At 45.2% G+C, this 13,279-nt stretch overlaps 2 protein-coding genes and 1 long non-coding RNA gene across 6 annotated transcripts; 2 read left to right on the plus strand and 1 right to left on the minus strand.

The window, feature by feature from the left end:
• Positions 1-912: 912 nt before the first annotated feature.
• Positions 913-2,541, minus strand: LOC144989120 (uncharacterized). The gene is made up of 3 exons (XR_013653275.1): positions 2,408-2,541; positions 2,138-2,261; positions 913-1,044 (listed from the first exon to the last, which is right to left on the minus strand). It is a non-coding gene; the product is annotated as an uncharacterized LOC144989120 (long non-coding RNA).
• Positions 922-4,832, plus strand: lgals3b (lectin, galactoside binding soluble 3b). Of its 2 annotated transcripts, none has more exons than XM_020713438.3 (7): positions 922-1,020; positions 1,526-1,547; positions 2,935-3,013; positions 3,558-3,793; positions 3,887-3,975; positions 4,100-4,268; positions 4,380-4,832. In XM_020713438.3, the coding sequence occupies exons 2-7, from the start codon at positions 1,542-1,544 to the stop codon at positions 4,536-4,538; spliced, it is 738 nt and encodes a 245-aa protein (XP_020569097.1). In that variant the 5' UTR covers positions 922-1,020; positions 1,526-1,541; the 3' UTR covers positions 4,539-4,832. The 2 variants fall into 2 exon arrangements, with proteins under 2 accessions (XP_020569097.1, XP_078797294.1); XM_078941168.1 differs by having other exon boundaries at positions 3,561-3,793.
• Positions 4,833-6,552: 1,720 nt separating this feature from the next.
• Positions 6,553-13,220, plus strand: fbxo34 (F-box protein 34). Of its 3 annotated transcripts, none has more exons than XR_002872615.2 (4): positions 6,553-6,758; positions 7,742-7,895; positions 10,676-12,618; positions 12,698-12,878. XR_002872615.2 is itself a non-coding variant. In XM_023951553.2 (4 exons), the coding sequence occupies exon 4, from the start codon at positions 10,683-10,685 to the stop codon at positions 12,483-12,485; it is 1,803 nt and encodes a 600-aa protein (XP_023807321.1). In that variant the 5' UTR covers positions 6,553-6,758; positions 7,313-7,452; positions 7,742-7,895; positions 10,676-10,682; the 3' UTR covers positions 12,486-13,220. The 3 variants fall into 3 exon arrangements, 2 of the variants coding, with proteins under 2 accessions (XP_023807321.1, XP_023807320.1); XM_023951553.2 differs by adding an exon at positions 7,313-7,452 and having other exon boundaries at positions 10,676-13,220; XM_023951552.2 differs by having other exon boundaries at positions 10,676-13,220.
• Positions 13,221-13,279: the final 59 nt, after the last annotated feature.

Consider the following 13,279-nt stretch of genomic DNA (forward strand, 5'->3'; position numbering starts at 1 on the left):
TCTACTGGACTCTTCTGTCCGCTTTTCATGGAAGGAGCTTCTGTAACAATTAGAGTAGTGAAAAAGTCACAAAATAGTGGTGTTTCATGAGCTCCACCTGAAGGAACTGCGAGCTGAATGTGTGCAGAGAGATGGAGCTGAAACCATCTGCACAAATAGCAAATGAGAAATTCAGAAGGTTCTGTGATGCGACGACAAGAGGAAAGTGTTCTTTGGCCAAAGTTAAACTCCATTCTTTCCCATGTTCCTCTGAGCTGAACTTTCTCCCAGACAGAAGCGTTTTTTTGTTTTTGCAGCCTGACCCCACCCAGTCGGAGTTACATTGTTGTGATCCAGCAATATTCTGCAGAGCACTTCCACGAAGAGCGGCGTGACTCCACAGTAATGTGATGATGACACACCCTGAAGCAGAGCCAAAACACATTCCAGTTATTTATTTATTGCATTTATGTGAATAGTAAAAATCAAGCTGGAACCAGAAGTTTATAAAAGCACAAGTATTGTTCTGCAGGTAGGAGAATTTGAGGAAACGTCTGATGTGTCAAACTGGTTTGGATTCTACATTGTCCTGAGTAAAAACTGTGACATTTTTAAACATTTTTCTTATTTCTTGTCCAAATTTAAGTTTATTTCCGGGTCAAACTGGTGCAGAAGCTCTTCCTCTGATCCATTCACGCATAAGAAGTGCTTTAGTCAACAAATTTACCAAAAATCTTTCTGTGGTTTGTTCGGTGTGTCAAAGGCTGTAGTGTAGAGTGACCTCTCACCTCTGGAGCACAGATGTTACACTTGGCTAATTGGTTTAAAAAGTGGATACATCCGTTTACAGCTGTAAGCAAAAATCCTCAATTCTAAATTATTTCATAAAAATAACTGTGGAACAGATGTAAAAAAATTAAAGTGAATACAAACTGAGTCCATCTCTGCAGGCGGGGACAGGTTGGGCTTTCAGGGCGGGGTTCAGTGCTTAAAACCAGTTTCACTCAGCTACATCTGTTTTCAGCACTCCAAGAAACTCAGGTACGTGTTCCTCATCTTTCTTATCTGCAAAAATACAGCAGTTTCTCCTGCTGAGATTAAACCTCCACAGATCTGAAACATTCAACTGTGGAATGTGAACTTAACTTCACATCCCAGAAGTTTAAAGCAAAAAAAAAAAAAAAAATTCAAATAGTGATTTACATGCAGACATGCTGCTTCTGCAGGGTTGTGTTTACTTGTGTGCAGCGGCTGCTCATTAGAAAGCCAAATCCTCGCAGCAGCAAACTTTTTTTTTTTCATTTTTATAAAAATAAATAGCAAGATGTTTACAATGCTTGTTCATAGAGATATATGTCAGTGAGTTTCTATGTAGCTCCAGAAACTGGCTTTGCTTGTTAATGTGACGGCGCAGCTGAAACCAAGACGCTCTCATCATGAAGAACAGATTAGTCATGTCACTCAGATAACATGCTGCAGATAAACAAATCGGAGCTGCTGGATGGGTTCATGCCTTCTGACGCTCTGAACATCTTTACTTTTTCAGGTTGCAAAGGAGCAACATGGATGTAAGTTTCATCTTCATTTCTTTGATGGTATTTCTTTGTCATTTTGGCCCCAAATCTATATTTTTATTGTAATAGTTTTTGAAAATCTCAAAGACTGAATCCTAAAATAAAGCAAAAAACAAAAATGGCACACATTTCGGCCAGGTCACCCACTTATCGCCCTAAGCTTTACATCGACACGCCTAACAACAAGTCTCCATTGTAAATGTGCCATGTTTTGTTTTTTTAGTCTATGAATGACAAATATTACTTTGTCATTCATGCACAAGTCAACTGGATTTTGGTTTCGGTCAGGGGGAGTTGTTGTTAGGTGAAAGGTTTGGGCTCTGTAAATGGAAAATCTGTGTGAGTAAGTTACTGTTAACCAACACTAACTCAGGACATTCCTGAGGTACCAAAACACACCCTCAAAGTTCAAACATACACACCTAAATGCAAACACTGTAACACCTGCACTGAGGGACCCCGCCCTGAAGAAACCTACAAACTGATCTCTGGATTAAAATCCTGACTCATGCCCGCTCACACCACATTTAAAACGCTGCTCTGAAGGGCCAATGAGAGTCGTACAAATGGATGTTAGTATTTACCTTCTGAAGCAGGTTGTTACTGTGTTAGCATGTAGAGGTCTGAAGCCGGTGACCGTCTGTCATTAGTCGCATCTGTCCTTATGGGGGGGGATACGGGGTGTCTGCGGGTAAAACATGGGCAAGCCTGTACAAAATATCAAGAAGGGTTTGGTGAACTTATGTGTTAAACAACACATGGGAGTAAGCAGGACACTGTATGACAGCATCACCTGTATGTCATAAGTGCGTGTAACTTCCAGTATCCGTACAAATACTTCCCCATAGACTTACCACACACAGGGAAGACGATGGTACGCTCCATTTTTATGACATCCCTTAAGGTGGTCGTACGAGCCTCAAGATGCAGTCGCTCCTGCAAGACCCTTCACGGACCGAACAACCCAAAAACCTGCGGCACCCGTACGGAACAACCCACCATATGGTTGCATGGGACCTAAGGCTTAAGTTACCCTTTGTTGAAGAACAAAAATCTGCATAAATAAGTAGCTTTACAAAATTCTAATATTTTCTTTTCTTATTTGCTTTTATCATTGTGGACATTGATCTTAATGTTCTTTTTGGGATTTGAATAAAATTATGCAGAAATCAGCAGAAACAAGGTTCAATAAATAACTCTGGAATGGATTCTTAAAACGGGTCTGGATCAGAATAATAAGCATTCGGTTTTGGTTCAAAGACCCATTTTTAATTCAACTTCAGAATTGTAAAGTTCAGATTTCCAAAAACCTAAAATATTGCTCTTAGGTCTGGAAGCCAGTGTTGTTGTTAACTTTCTTCACTTGTCTTCATCTGTCCAGCTCTCTGATGCTCTAGATGGGCAAGCTAATAACCAAACCAACTCAGGAGCTCCTGGGTTCACCAATCCAGCATGGCCAGGTACAACATCAGACCACCCTATTCTGAACTTTATTTTCTTTAAGCTTTTTGGTGTTTTAAAGATTTTGGGGGCCTAAATTAGGGCTGCATGGTGGTACAGTGGTTAGCACTGTCACATCAAGTAGGCCTTGGATCCAATCACAACTGGGTCTCCTCTGTGTGGAGTTTGCATGTTCTCCTGTGCTTGTATGGGCTTCCTCCCACAAAAAACCCTTCATGGGTTGATTGGTCACACTAATTTGTTCTTTAGGTGTGAATGTGAGTGTGCGTGATTGTTTATCATTGTGTGTCTCTGTGGTGGACTTGTAAACTGGTGTACCCCTCCTTCACCTTTCAGCATCTAGGTCAGGCTCCAGCAACCCTGTGTTCCCCAAAGGGCACTCAGCAAATTCTGAAAATTGATAGATGCGAGTTCAATCAATTTATGCAAACCCCAAAAAACACAGAGAACACCAAAATCCACAAAGAAAAAGGCCTAGATGCTGCTAAGAAGTATTAATAAAAAATAATGTCAAGTTAACATCTACAAATTCCATCTGACTAGGAGGACAACAAGCTCCCACCTGGCCGGGACAACCAGGTCCTAACCCCACCTGGCCGGGACAACCAGGTCCTAATCCCACCTGGCCGGGACAACCAGGTCCTAACCCCACCTGGCCAGGAGGACAATCTGGCGGGGGTGGCATGTGGCCTGGTGGACCCGGAGGATGGCAAAATCCTTCTGTTGGGCCAGGACCTGGCCCTGGACCGACTGTCCCAACTTCTCCACAACAAAGTTTGGTGGGAATACCAGACTGAGAGAGAAACATAAAGAAATGGTGGACAAAGAGGGCGATGCTGTAAACAACCGTCTTGTTTTTCTTTCATCGACAGTCTGTTCCGTTTAATCAAAAACTACCAAATGGAGTTTACGACAAGATGCTGATCACCATCGTTGGAACCGTCAAACCCAACGCAGAACGGTCAGTGTAAAAACTTTGAGATCCTTCGAAATTAAAGTTTTGGTAACTAATATTTTGATAGTTTGCTGAGAATTTAGCAGGGAAATAGGGATTCATGTGGATCCTGAATTGTGTTGCCAATCAGGTTCACAGTGGAACTGGCTGCAAAGAGCGACTTGGCCTTCCATTTCAACGCTCGCTTTAATGAGCGTAGCAAGAAGGTGATTGTGAGGAACAGCCTCATAGCCAAGAAGTGGGGCAAAGAGGAGAGAGATCTGGAGCACTTCCCCTTCATCCAGGGTCAGCCGTTTGAGGTCAGACAAACACTCCTACCCTTTAGTCCAAAGGAGATTCCAGAAATGAGCTGATGATGGTATACCACCAGTGTTTGAGTATTGGACTGATTTCTGGTCTTGATCTTGCAGATGAAGATCCTGTGCACCAACAAAGAGTTTAAGGTGGCCGTTAACAAGTCTCACCTGCTTGAGTTCAAACACCGGATCACCAACCTGAGTTCCGTCGATACCCTCAGCATCTTTTTTGACCTCACTCTGTCCAGTGTCAACATGGAGAACATCCCCTGATCAATTACAGATTTTATGACCATGTGAAACTAGAAAGAGACGCCTTCTTGTAAGAAATCGACTTAGGAAAACGAAAGATCAACTAGAGACATACTCACTATTCAAAGATCCAAAAATTTAGAGATTCTCCTGAAACTGACATAATCCATTCCAGCTCTACCAAAGATCATGCTAAAACTGATCATCAGATGATCCACAGCAGATTCTTTTATTCTTGTTTGGGTTTTTTTTTACCAATCAACACAACTGTGCTCAAAGGAGTAATGAAGATGATCAATAAATTGATTAGATGATTGTGTTCCTCCTGTTTGTTTGTGTAGCTGCAGAGTTCCAAACACTGATCTGTGACCCCCAGTGCTGCTGACAGTGTCAGACCGTTTCGCCGTAAACAAAATCTCTCAACAGAAGATACACATGAACTGTTGCATCGCACTTTTAGTTTTGGACTATCTACATTTCCTGCATGTCAGGGAAAGCTGTTTTAGTGTGAAACTTTACGGTTAGCTTTAGCTTCTCACAGCTGGAGTTCCTCAGACTCTGTCACACCAGTATTGTAACTGTCTAAGCCAAACTTTTTACAGCTCAGGTTGTTCAAGTGTTAAAGTAAGAGGTCGTAGAGATAAGGTTTCACCATTTGCCGATCTGTCGCATACTGCATTGCAGAGAAGAGAAGAGCCCCCACAGGACGGAGGGGTCCTTTTTAGAAGATGGGAATGTTTTTATTGATCATCCCCAAACAATATCTTTCTCTGTAAATGTTAACAGCGATGCCTTTTGGGGTCGCCACAGTGATTCATCCAGGTCTCCTATTTTGATTTGGTTCCCACCACAATTCTCCACAAGTATTTGGGACTTGAACATGAAAGCACTGGGATTGTACCCCGTTGTGGTTGCATGTTTTCAGCAGTCTATATATAAGTGCTTAAGCATAATTTCTTCATTTTAGTATGCGAGTAAGCCACCCTTTCAAGTTTAAAGATCTATTCCAATCATCTTCTGATCTATTGTCAAAGCATTCCCATTGATCTTTTAAATTATGATTATGCTGGGGTTTTTTTTTTCTTCCAAAATCCCAAAAATAACCTGTGTTATTTTCTAGGACAGTTTCTGCAGAGCAGCAGGACTTTAGTAGCCCAATCCCCCTTCCCGTCACCCATAACTGAGAGTTCTCAGTTTACATGCAATGCCGCAAGCTTACAGCCCCTCATACCCCCAAACAAACATGAGTAGTGCAACAAAAATGGCGAGCAACATTGCAGCTGTTCAGTCGTTCAGTTTTGAGCCAGATTCCATCTTGGACTTTTCATCCGCTCCTGATTCACAACAATTTGAAGAGAGAAATACTCAAAATAGCAAATTGAGCTTAGTTTTCTTTCTATATGTTCTCTATCATCCGAAAATCCCACAAGATCATGTTATAAACGCCAAAAATACAATGTGAAATTATTACTTCATAAAATTGTTAATAAACTGCGTTTTTTTATCGGTTATTATATGACATTTTTTATGTAATGTTATTTGACCACCAACGTGTGATCTTAACTGAGGAACTCGTGTTTTGGTGTTTCACGCGGGTTTACCTCGCAAACGTCTCACCAGACTTTGGACTACGTCATGACGCATTCCCACTGCTGACGTATATTCTTGCGATGCTTTAAAACTCGGAATTTCCGCTATTCTGGTGAAACCCGCAGAAACAAAGTCGTAATTTTTCATTAAAACGCGGAAAAAACGTAATGACCTTGATTTTATATTCACTTTATTTTGTGTTTGACCGTTGTAAAACTGTGTTTCTATTAAAATGTTTTATGTACTACTTTACCAAGCCAAGAACACAACCAGCTTCTTTTGTAAAATAAGAGTACTTTCTGTACTCCTTACTAATTATGCTGCTTTCAATTAGTTTTATTCATCCGAACAAGGTTGAAATATTAATATTTAATTATAATATTGCGATCTAGCGAGGAAAAATGTTTGTGTTTAACGTTAAAGGCCAACTGAAGCAGGAAGTTCCGAGGCACCGCGAACGCAGCTTAGTGGCTGAAGTTCGGAGGAATTGTCCCAGAGACGGTACAGTTCCCAAACTACAGCTGAAGGACATTCAGGAAGGGCAGCTCAGCTCTCTGGTTCCGACTCCAGAATCGCGGAGGTCGGACCGTGAAGGCGGAGTTCGGTTGTGGGCAGCTGAGCTTCATGCTGGCGGCGGACTCCCTCGTTCAGGTCGGTCTCTTCGGCCTCTCTGCCTGGCTCTCGAACTGCGGCTGTGTGTCTGGGGACAGTTGGCTCGGTTCTGTTGCGTCCGAGGGGAAAGTTCTTCGATGTTCTGGGTCTGCGGAGCTTCAGTGTCTGGGTTGAGCCGCTCTGTCGGCACGAGGACAGCTCGTCGGATCTGTGGCTAACCGCCACCGTTTGTTTACCTGTTTTTTGGCCGCGCGCGCGGCGGGCTGAAGCTGTCTAGAGTGGTTCGTCCACTGGTTCGGATGGCCACAAACAGCTACTGAGTGTCGGGACTGGGTCGGTTGTGTGCCCACTGTGAATAGGGTGGAGTTGGTTCCGAGGCCCCGCAGGTCTCGGTTCTACTTCCGCCTCTGGGCGGCGCTCTGCTGCACCTGTAAAACTTCCTAGGTGTTCTGGTTTCGGTTGGGCTGCACAGGTGTTTTGGGCATGCGCAGTGTTCTGTGTGTGCACTCACTAAAGCTTCAGGTGTAAACGTGAGGTCTGTTGATGTCACGTGACCTGGCTGACACAGAACCGGTTCTGGTCCATTCCCGCAGACGGTGGCGGCGGCTGTAGGATGGGATGTAAAAGACACACCTGCAATGAGGTCACCTGTCGGCGCGTCACCTGGAAAAGGGATCCCATGACAGATCACGTGTTTGCTTCTGTGACCTGCGGCCAGCTGCTTTGCTTTTGTGTGGGTTCATCAGAATAAAAGACACCAACAGAAATGCCATAAACACATGCACGCGTTCTGGCCTTGAACGCACCACGGAGCTGTTAGTTTGGGCCCGGAATTTGTTGTGGCGGCTTCCTGCAGCTCTGACGGGATGGTTTTGACCCAAACTGAAACTGAGCTTCAGGCGGATCCTCTGGGATTTTCCAGATCCTGTTGGGTTTTTTTTGTTTGTTTGTTTGTTTGGGGTACTGTTTCCAGAACCTCCAGATCTGGACCCAGCTCATCCCTCGTGAATGTTTGTCTGCAGAGGGGTGTCACGTCTCTGCGCCTCAAGGACGTTCTGGCGTTTGTGACGAAGCCATCATGTGGGACAACTGAAGCTGGAGGATCAGAGGGGCCGTCACTCCTTTCAGGACAACTCCCTCAACCCGTGCGCCAGCCAATCAAAACGCACCGCGCAGGTACGTTTATTTGCTGCAACCGACTCTCAGAACCCTGTGGGGGCCTGCTCGGCCAGCCGAACAATGAAGTGGCGTCGGTTTGATCTAACATAGTCTTAAATAGAAAAGCAGCTCTAATCAGCCTAGATGTCGAGAAGGCTTTTGATTGGGTGAATTGGGATTTCTTTTACCAAACCTTGGAGAAATTTGGATTCACAGAGAATTTAATTAAATGTATAAAAGCCATCTATGACAAGCCTACAGCAAGAATAAATATAATTCGAGTTAAAAAAGAGGAACGAGGCAGGGTTGCAGCATCAGTCCGACTCTTTTTGCTCTCTACATTGAGCGACTGGCCCAGACCGTTTGGCAGAGCGAGGAACTAATAGGAATCCAAATTGACTGCAGGGAACAAAAAATGTGATTATTTGCAGACGACATGTTGCTGTTTTCAGAAGACCTAAACACTTCCATGCCTAAACTAATGACACTCCTGAAAGAATACAACTCCCTTGCTGGATACCAATTACATATATTCAATCACTCCCCATTAAAAGAAAATGCATCTAGCTACAATATTAAGTGGGTCAATAAAGAATTAAGTACCTTGGAGTCTTTTTACCTAAAAGTCTGTCACTCCTATACGAAGAAAACTATAATACAATTAACTTAAACATCAATCTGGATATTAAGAGGTGGTCAACGTACCCTTTTGATTTAACAAATGGGATAAATGTGGTGAGAATGAACATCTTACCAGAGCTACTCTTCCTATTCCAGTCACTTCCAATAGAAATGCCACCCAAGCAGTTCATAGAATGGGACCGGACGATATCCAGATTTATATGGGAAGGGAGAAAACCCAGGATTAGATATGCAACCTTACAATCACCTAAAGATGAAGGGGGAATGTCTCTCCCCAATTTGAAATGATATTTTTTGCAGCACAGATTGCGCCATGTTTGTTGTTGGTGTGTTTCTGAATACTACTCTAGGTGGAAAGAGATTGAGACGTGTGTGTCAGGATACCCGATTCCGACCCTTTTAGGAGAGGAGGACTTACCAAACAACATCACCACATTACTAAATCCATTAACAACATTTACAATGGAACCTTGGCAAAAGGTAGCACGGCAATTAAAGCTGAAAAGGGAAAAGAAAATAGTTCAATGGATTGATCTTGAAAAAGATTTCAAACCAGCAAAAGACGATTTCACATTTAAGCAGTGGAGCAACAAGAGTTTACAGCCTTTGCCACAATCACAAAAAAGAACAAGATGAGGGACTTAAAGGTGGAATATGGATTTACCAATCATGTTTTTTTTTTTCATGCCTCCAGATGAGGGAATATTTTAACAAAGCAATTAAACCAGAAGAGGAGAGCGAACAAAATCCAGTCTTAGAGGCAATAATTGGAGCGAACCAGCAAAATCATTTCTAAACTGTACAACAGCCTCATTTTATGTCAGAAAAACACAACTTTATATGTTAAAGAAAAGTGGAATGGAGGGAATTTAATTGGAAAATCTCATGCGCTTTTTTATTACACTTAAGCAAACAATCAGCAGATCCACAGACGTGTTGGAGACAGTTTGACACAGTAAATGCAAATCATTCTCATATCCTCTGGAGCATTTTGGCCTTTCATCCATCATGTTTTAACAAACGCTCTGCGCTACACAATCCCCTTCACTCAGGCAGTGATACATCTGGGTAACATTTCTGAAACGGTCACTCCTCAAGATCAGTATTTGGTGAAAATATTCCTAATTGCAGCAAGGAAAGCAATAACCAGAAGATGGCTTAAGCCAGAACCACCAACCCTCACAGACTGGACTGAAATAATGGAGGAGATCTGCATTATGGAAAAGAGGACTTTTGTTTTAAGATTAAGAGAAGGAAATTTTAAGGAAAAATGGGACAGACTGTATATAAAAACTCACTGGCCATTGTATGACCTGATTACATTTCTGGAATGGTGGCTGTCATGTCTGATTTTTCTCCTTGCCTTTTTTTTTTTTTTCTGCCTCACTTGTTTTTTTTAACTCTTCTTCTCTTTGTTTGTAAGACTTATTTTGTTTGAGGTATGTGTACATTTATGTACATTTGTGTTACATCTTGTTTAAAAAAAAGAATAAATAGAAACCACCGTGGTCAGTCGGCGCCACGATCTAAACGCAGATGGGAGCCATGTTTATTTCTGGAAAGCTGCAAACCGGCTCTGCCCTGGAATCTGAATATTTAAAGATGTAGATGGAATTATTATAATTTTGTCCTAAAATGGCGTTCATTTTAATTTTATGATGACCCATAAAATTTTTTAAAGATCTTTTTGATTAGAACACAAGAAAACAAAAAGTTAAAAATAAACATAACTTGCTTTTTCTTTGGCTTAATTTACATGTTAGGCAAGTTATGGAGCTGTCAAAAATCAAAAAGTAGGTCAACCTCCTTCCCCTTTGGGAGACTCTTTAAATGGAACCACGACACACTCAATGTGGGCCGGGTCAGTTAAGAACCTCTTTCTCTGATTGGCTACTTTTACAATTTAATAAATGTGTTGTTTTTTTCATTAGATTTTCTAAAAATAATCTTTTATAAATGTGCAGAAATATAAATTTCCTCTTCGGTTGATTATTCTTCTTGACACACAGGTTTACAGCAGAAAACGCACCATGAAATACAGTTATATTATGTGCTGCATTCAATGGCAGTAGGACAAAAGCTGCCTGACATCCTCAGATGCTCTGTTTCCCCAGCTGCAGTGAACATCTCACTGACTTCTCCGTCCTCTGTCTCAGGTTAGTCATGCATCTGAAGACTCAGCTGGTGCGTTCGGAGCTGCGCTGGGACGCCGCCGGCGCCGTGCAGACAACTCGCCACCGCAGTCTGCTTGTGAGCCAGCAGGGGGAGCTGCTGCAGACCTTTGGTAGGAGCCACGGCGGCGCCAAACACCTCCCTGTTGGCTTCATCTCTGCAAGGAGGTTCTGTTCCAATGGTGTGAAGTCGATGTCGAGCGCCCCCCTTTGGATCCTTTCATCGCCGCCGGGCGCCGACGAGGATCAAGGCGGGTTCCATCAGGGCCCGACGGACTCTGATGCTGCTCAGAACATGTGGACCGTCATCAGACCAGGGCACGTCCGTGAAAAGATTGCCATTTTTGCTGCAGAGGAGCGGCACTCAGACGTGGGGAGCAAGGAGCACGCCGCCGCAAGCAGCACAAACAGCGGCGCCGTCACAACGCTGTCACGAGGGATAAAGACAAAGGGCAGGTGGGAGGGGCACAGTTCTGCCAAACGGCGTCATCGTTCTGGAAAAGACCCGAGCGTCCAGCAGAACCGGGGGGTTGTTGACCTGGAAGTACAGCGGCAAAGCAGCACGGACGCCTTACAGCGGTCCAGCTGGACGCGGCAGTCAGGAGGCGTGCGGCGTGATGGGGAGCCGCTGACCTCTGAGGAGGACGAGGACCAGCAGAAGCTGTCGGTCGTGGAGATGGTGGCGTTCCTGGAGCGGCGGACGTGCGAGCAACAGCCAGACTGCAAGCCTCAGCTCGTTCTCCAGCGGAGCTCCACGACCATCACGTTGTCGAAGCTGACGCCTCCCGAGGTCAGGGAGGAGGAGCCAGAGAGCGTCAGGGTGTCGGAGTTGGTGGCCAAGCTGGAGTCAGAGTGTGTAAGGAAAGTGGGGGGCGGCGTGTTGAGGAGCAGCAGCCTGCGGAGAACTGTGGGGCGCGTCCTCCTCGCCGCTGCCGACCAGAGCGACGCCCCCCACCAGCCTCCATCACTGTCGGAAGGGTCCATACCACCCGCCTCTCCTTCAACGCTGCAGCTCCAGAAACCCAAATCTACCGCATGCCCCCCTCCAGCTGTAGCCACACCCCCATCCACTAATTTGACCACGCCCATCTCAGGTGAGGTAGATGGCAGTGTCACAAAGACTGTGACCCCACCCCCTCACGCTGACCAGTCAGAGCCTCTGCCTGGTTTGCTCTTCTTGTCTTTACCTTCTGACGAAAAAGCTCCACCCACATTGTCAGAGCCCCGCCCCTCCCTATACAAATCCAGCTTTTACCTACCTTGGGATCAGGGGCAGGTCACCAGCGCGACCCCCCGCCCCACTGCAGTGCCTCTCAGCCGCAGCGCGTCGGCGTCGCAGGACTTCCTGGAGGTGCGGCAGAGGCTGCAGCGGCTGCTGGCGCCGCAGCCGTACCTGCTGCTGCTGCCTCACCACCTGCTGGTCAAGATCTTCCTCCTGCTGCCGACGCACAGCTTGGCGGCGCTCAAATGCTCCTGCAGCTACTTCAAGTTCGCCATTGAGAACTACGGCATCCGCCCCGCCGACTCGCTGTGGGTGTCGGACCCCCGCTACCGGGACGACCCCTGCAAACAATGTAAGAGGCGGTACGACCCCGGCGATGTGTCGCTGTGCCGCTGGCACCACAAGCCCTTCTGCCAGGCGCTGCCGTACGGCCCCGGGTACTGGATGTGCTGCCACAGCGCCTGCAGAGACTCGCCCGGCTGCAACGTGGGTCTCCATGACAACCGCTGGGTGCCGGCGTTTCACAGCATCAACGTGCCGATTTACAGGAGAAGCTGTAACCATGACAACTGAGTGAGACTGAGCTCCTGTCCCTATAAGCTTTTTCCGGCTCGTTCGCCCTGTCGCTGGAACACGTCTGCTCCCATGATGCAACGGGAGATCAGCTGTTCCTCTGCTGGACACCACACTGAAACACCAGTTTGAGGTGATTTTTTTTTTTTTTTTTGCTGTGAAAATGTAGATTTTTCTTTTATGATTCACTGAGAATCTCCATGAATGTTCAGACGTGAAACCGGCGCGTGCGAACGTCTGAAGGTCACTTCCTCTTCACGAAGACGCCGGAGCGCTCCTCCAGCCGACGTTTACCGACCGCCGATCAGCTGACGCTCTTCCCTGTGGGGGTGGGACCCTGCCAGGTCTCTCCTCCGGGTGGGCCGCTGATCCTCAGCTGGTGGAGCTCGCGTCCTCTGAATCAGAAGTTCTGAGGTGAAGGTTCCTGACAGGAGAACGGGCCGAGGGCTCGCGCTTCTGAGCCGCTTGTTGCTCCATGGATTGTTGATCATTTTTTGTTTTTTTTTAAAGTCACGTGACCTTTTTTTTTTTTTTTCCCTTTACGTGTTGTGTGTAGCTTTGATCAGCTGACTGTTAATCACAGAAACGTGGCCTTGAGTTTTCGAGACGATGCAATAAAAGAAACTGTAAAGATTATTTAATGAGAACCTCAGATCATAAAGGATGAATGTGTGACGGAGTCCGGATGTTTCTCTGGAAATTATGATTTTGCTTTAATAAAGTGCTTCTCATCGGTTCTTGTCTCTTTCTTGAACTTTTGACAAAGCAGACATGATTATTTGTAGTCATGATGT

This window comes from Oryzias latipes, chromosome 22, assembly GCF_053564925.1.
Source record: "Oryzias latipes strain Hd-rR chromosome 22, Olatipes_Hd-rR_3.1".
NCBI classification, from domain to species: Eukaryota; Metazoa; Chordata; class Actinopteri; order Beloniformes; family Adrianichthyidae; genus Oryzias; species Oryzias latipes.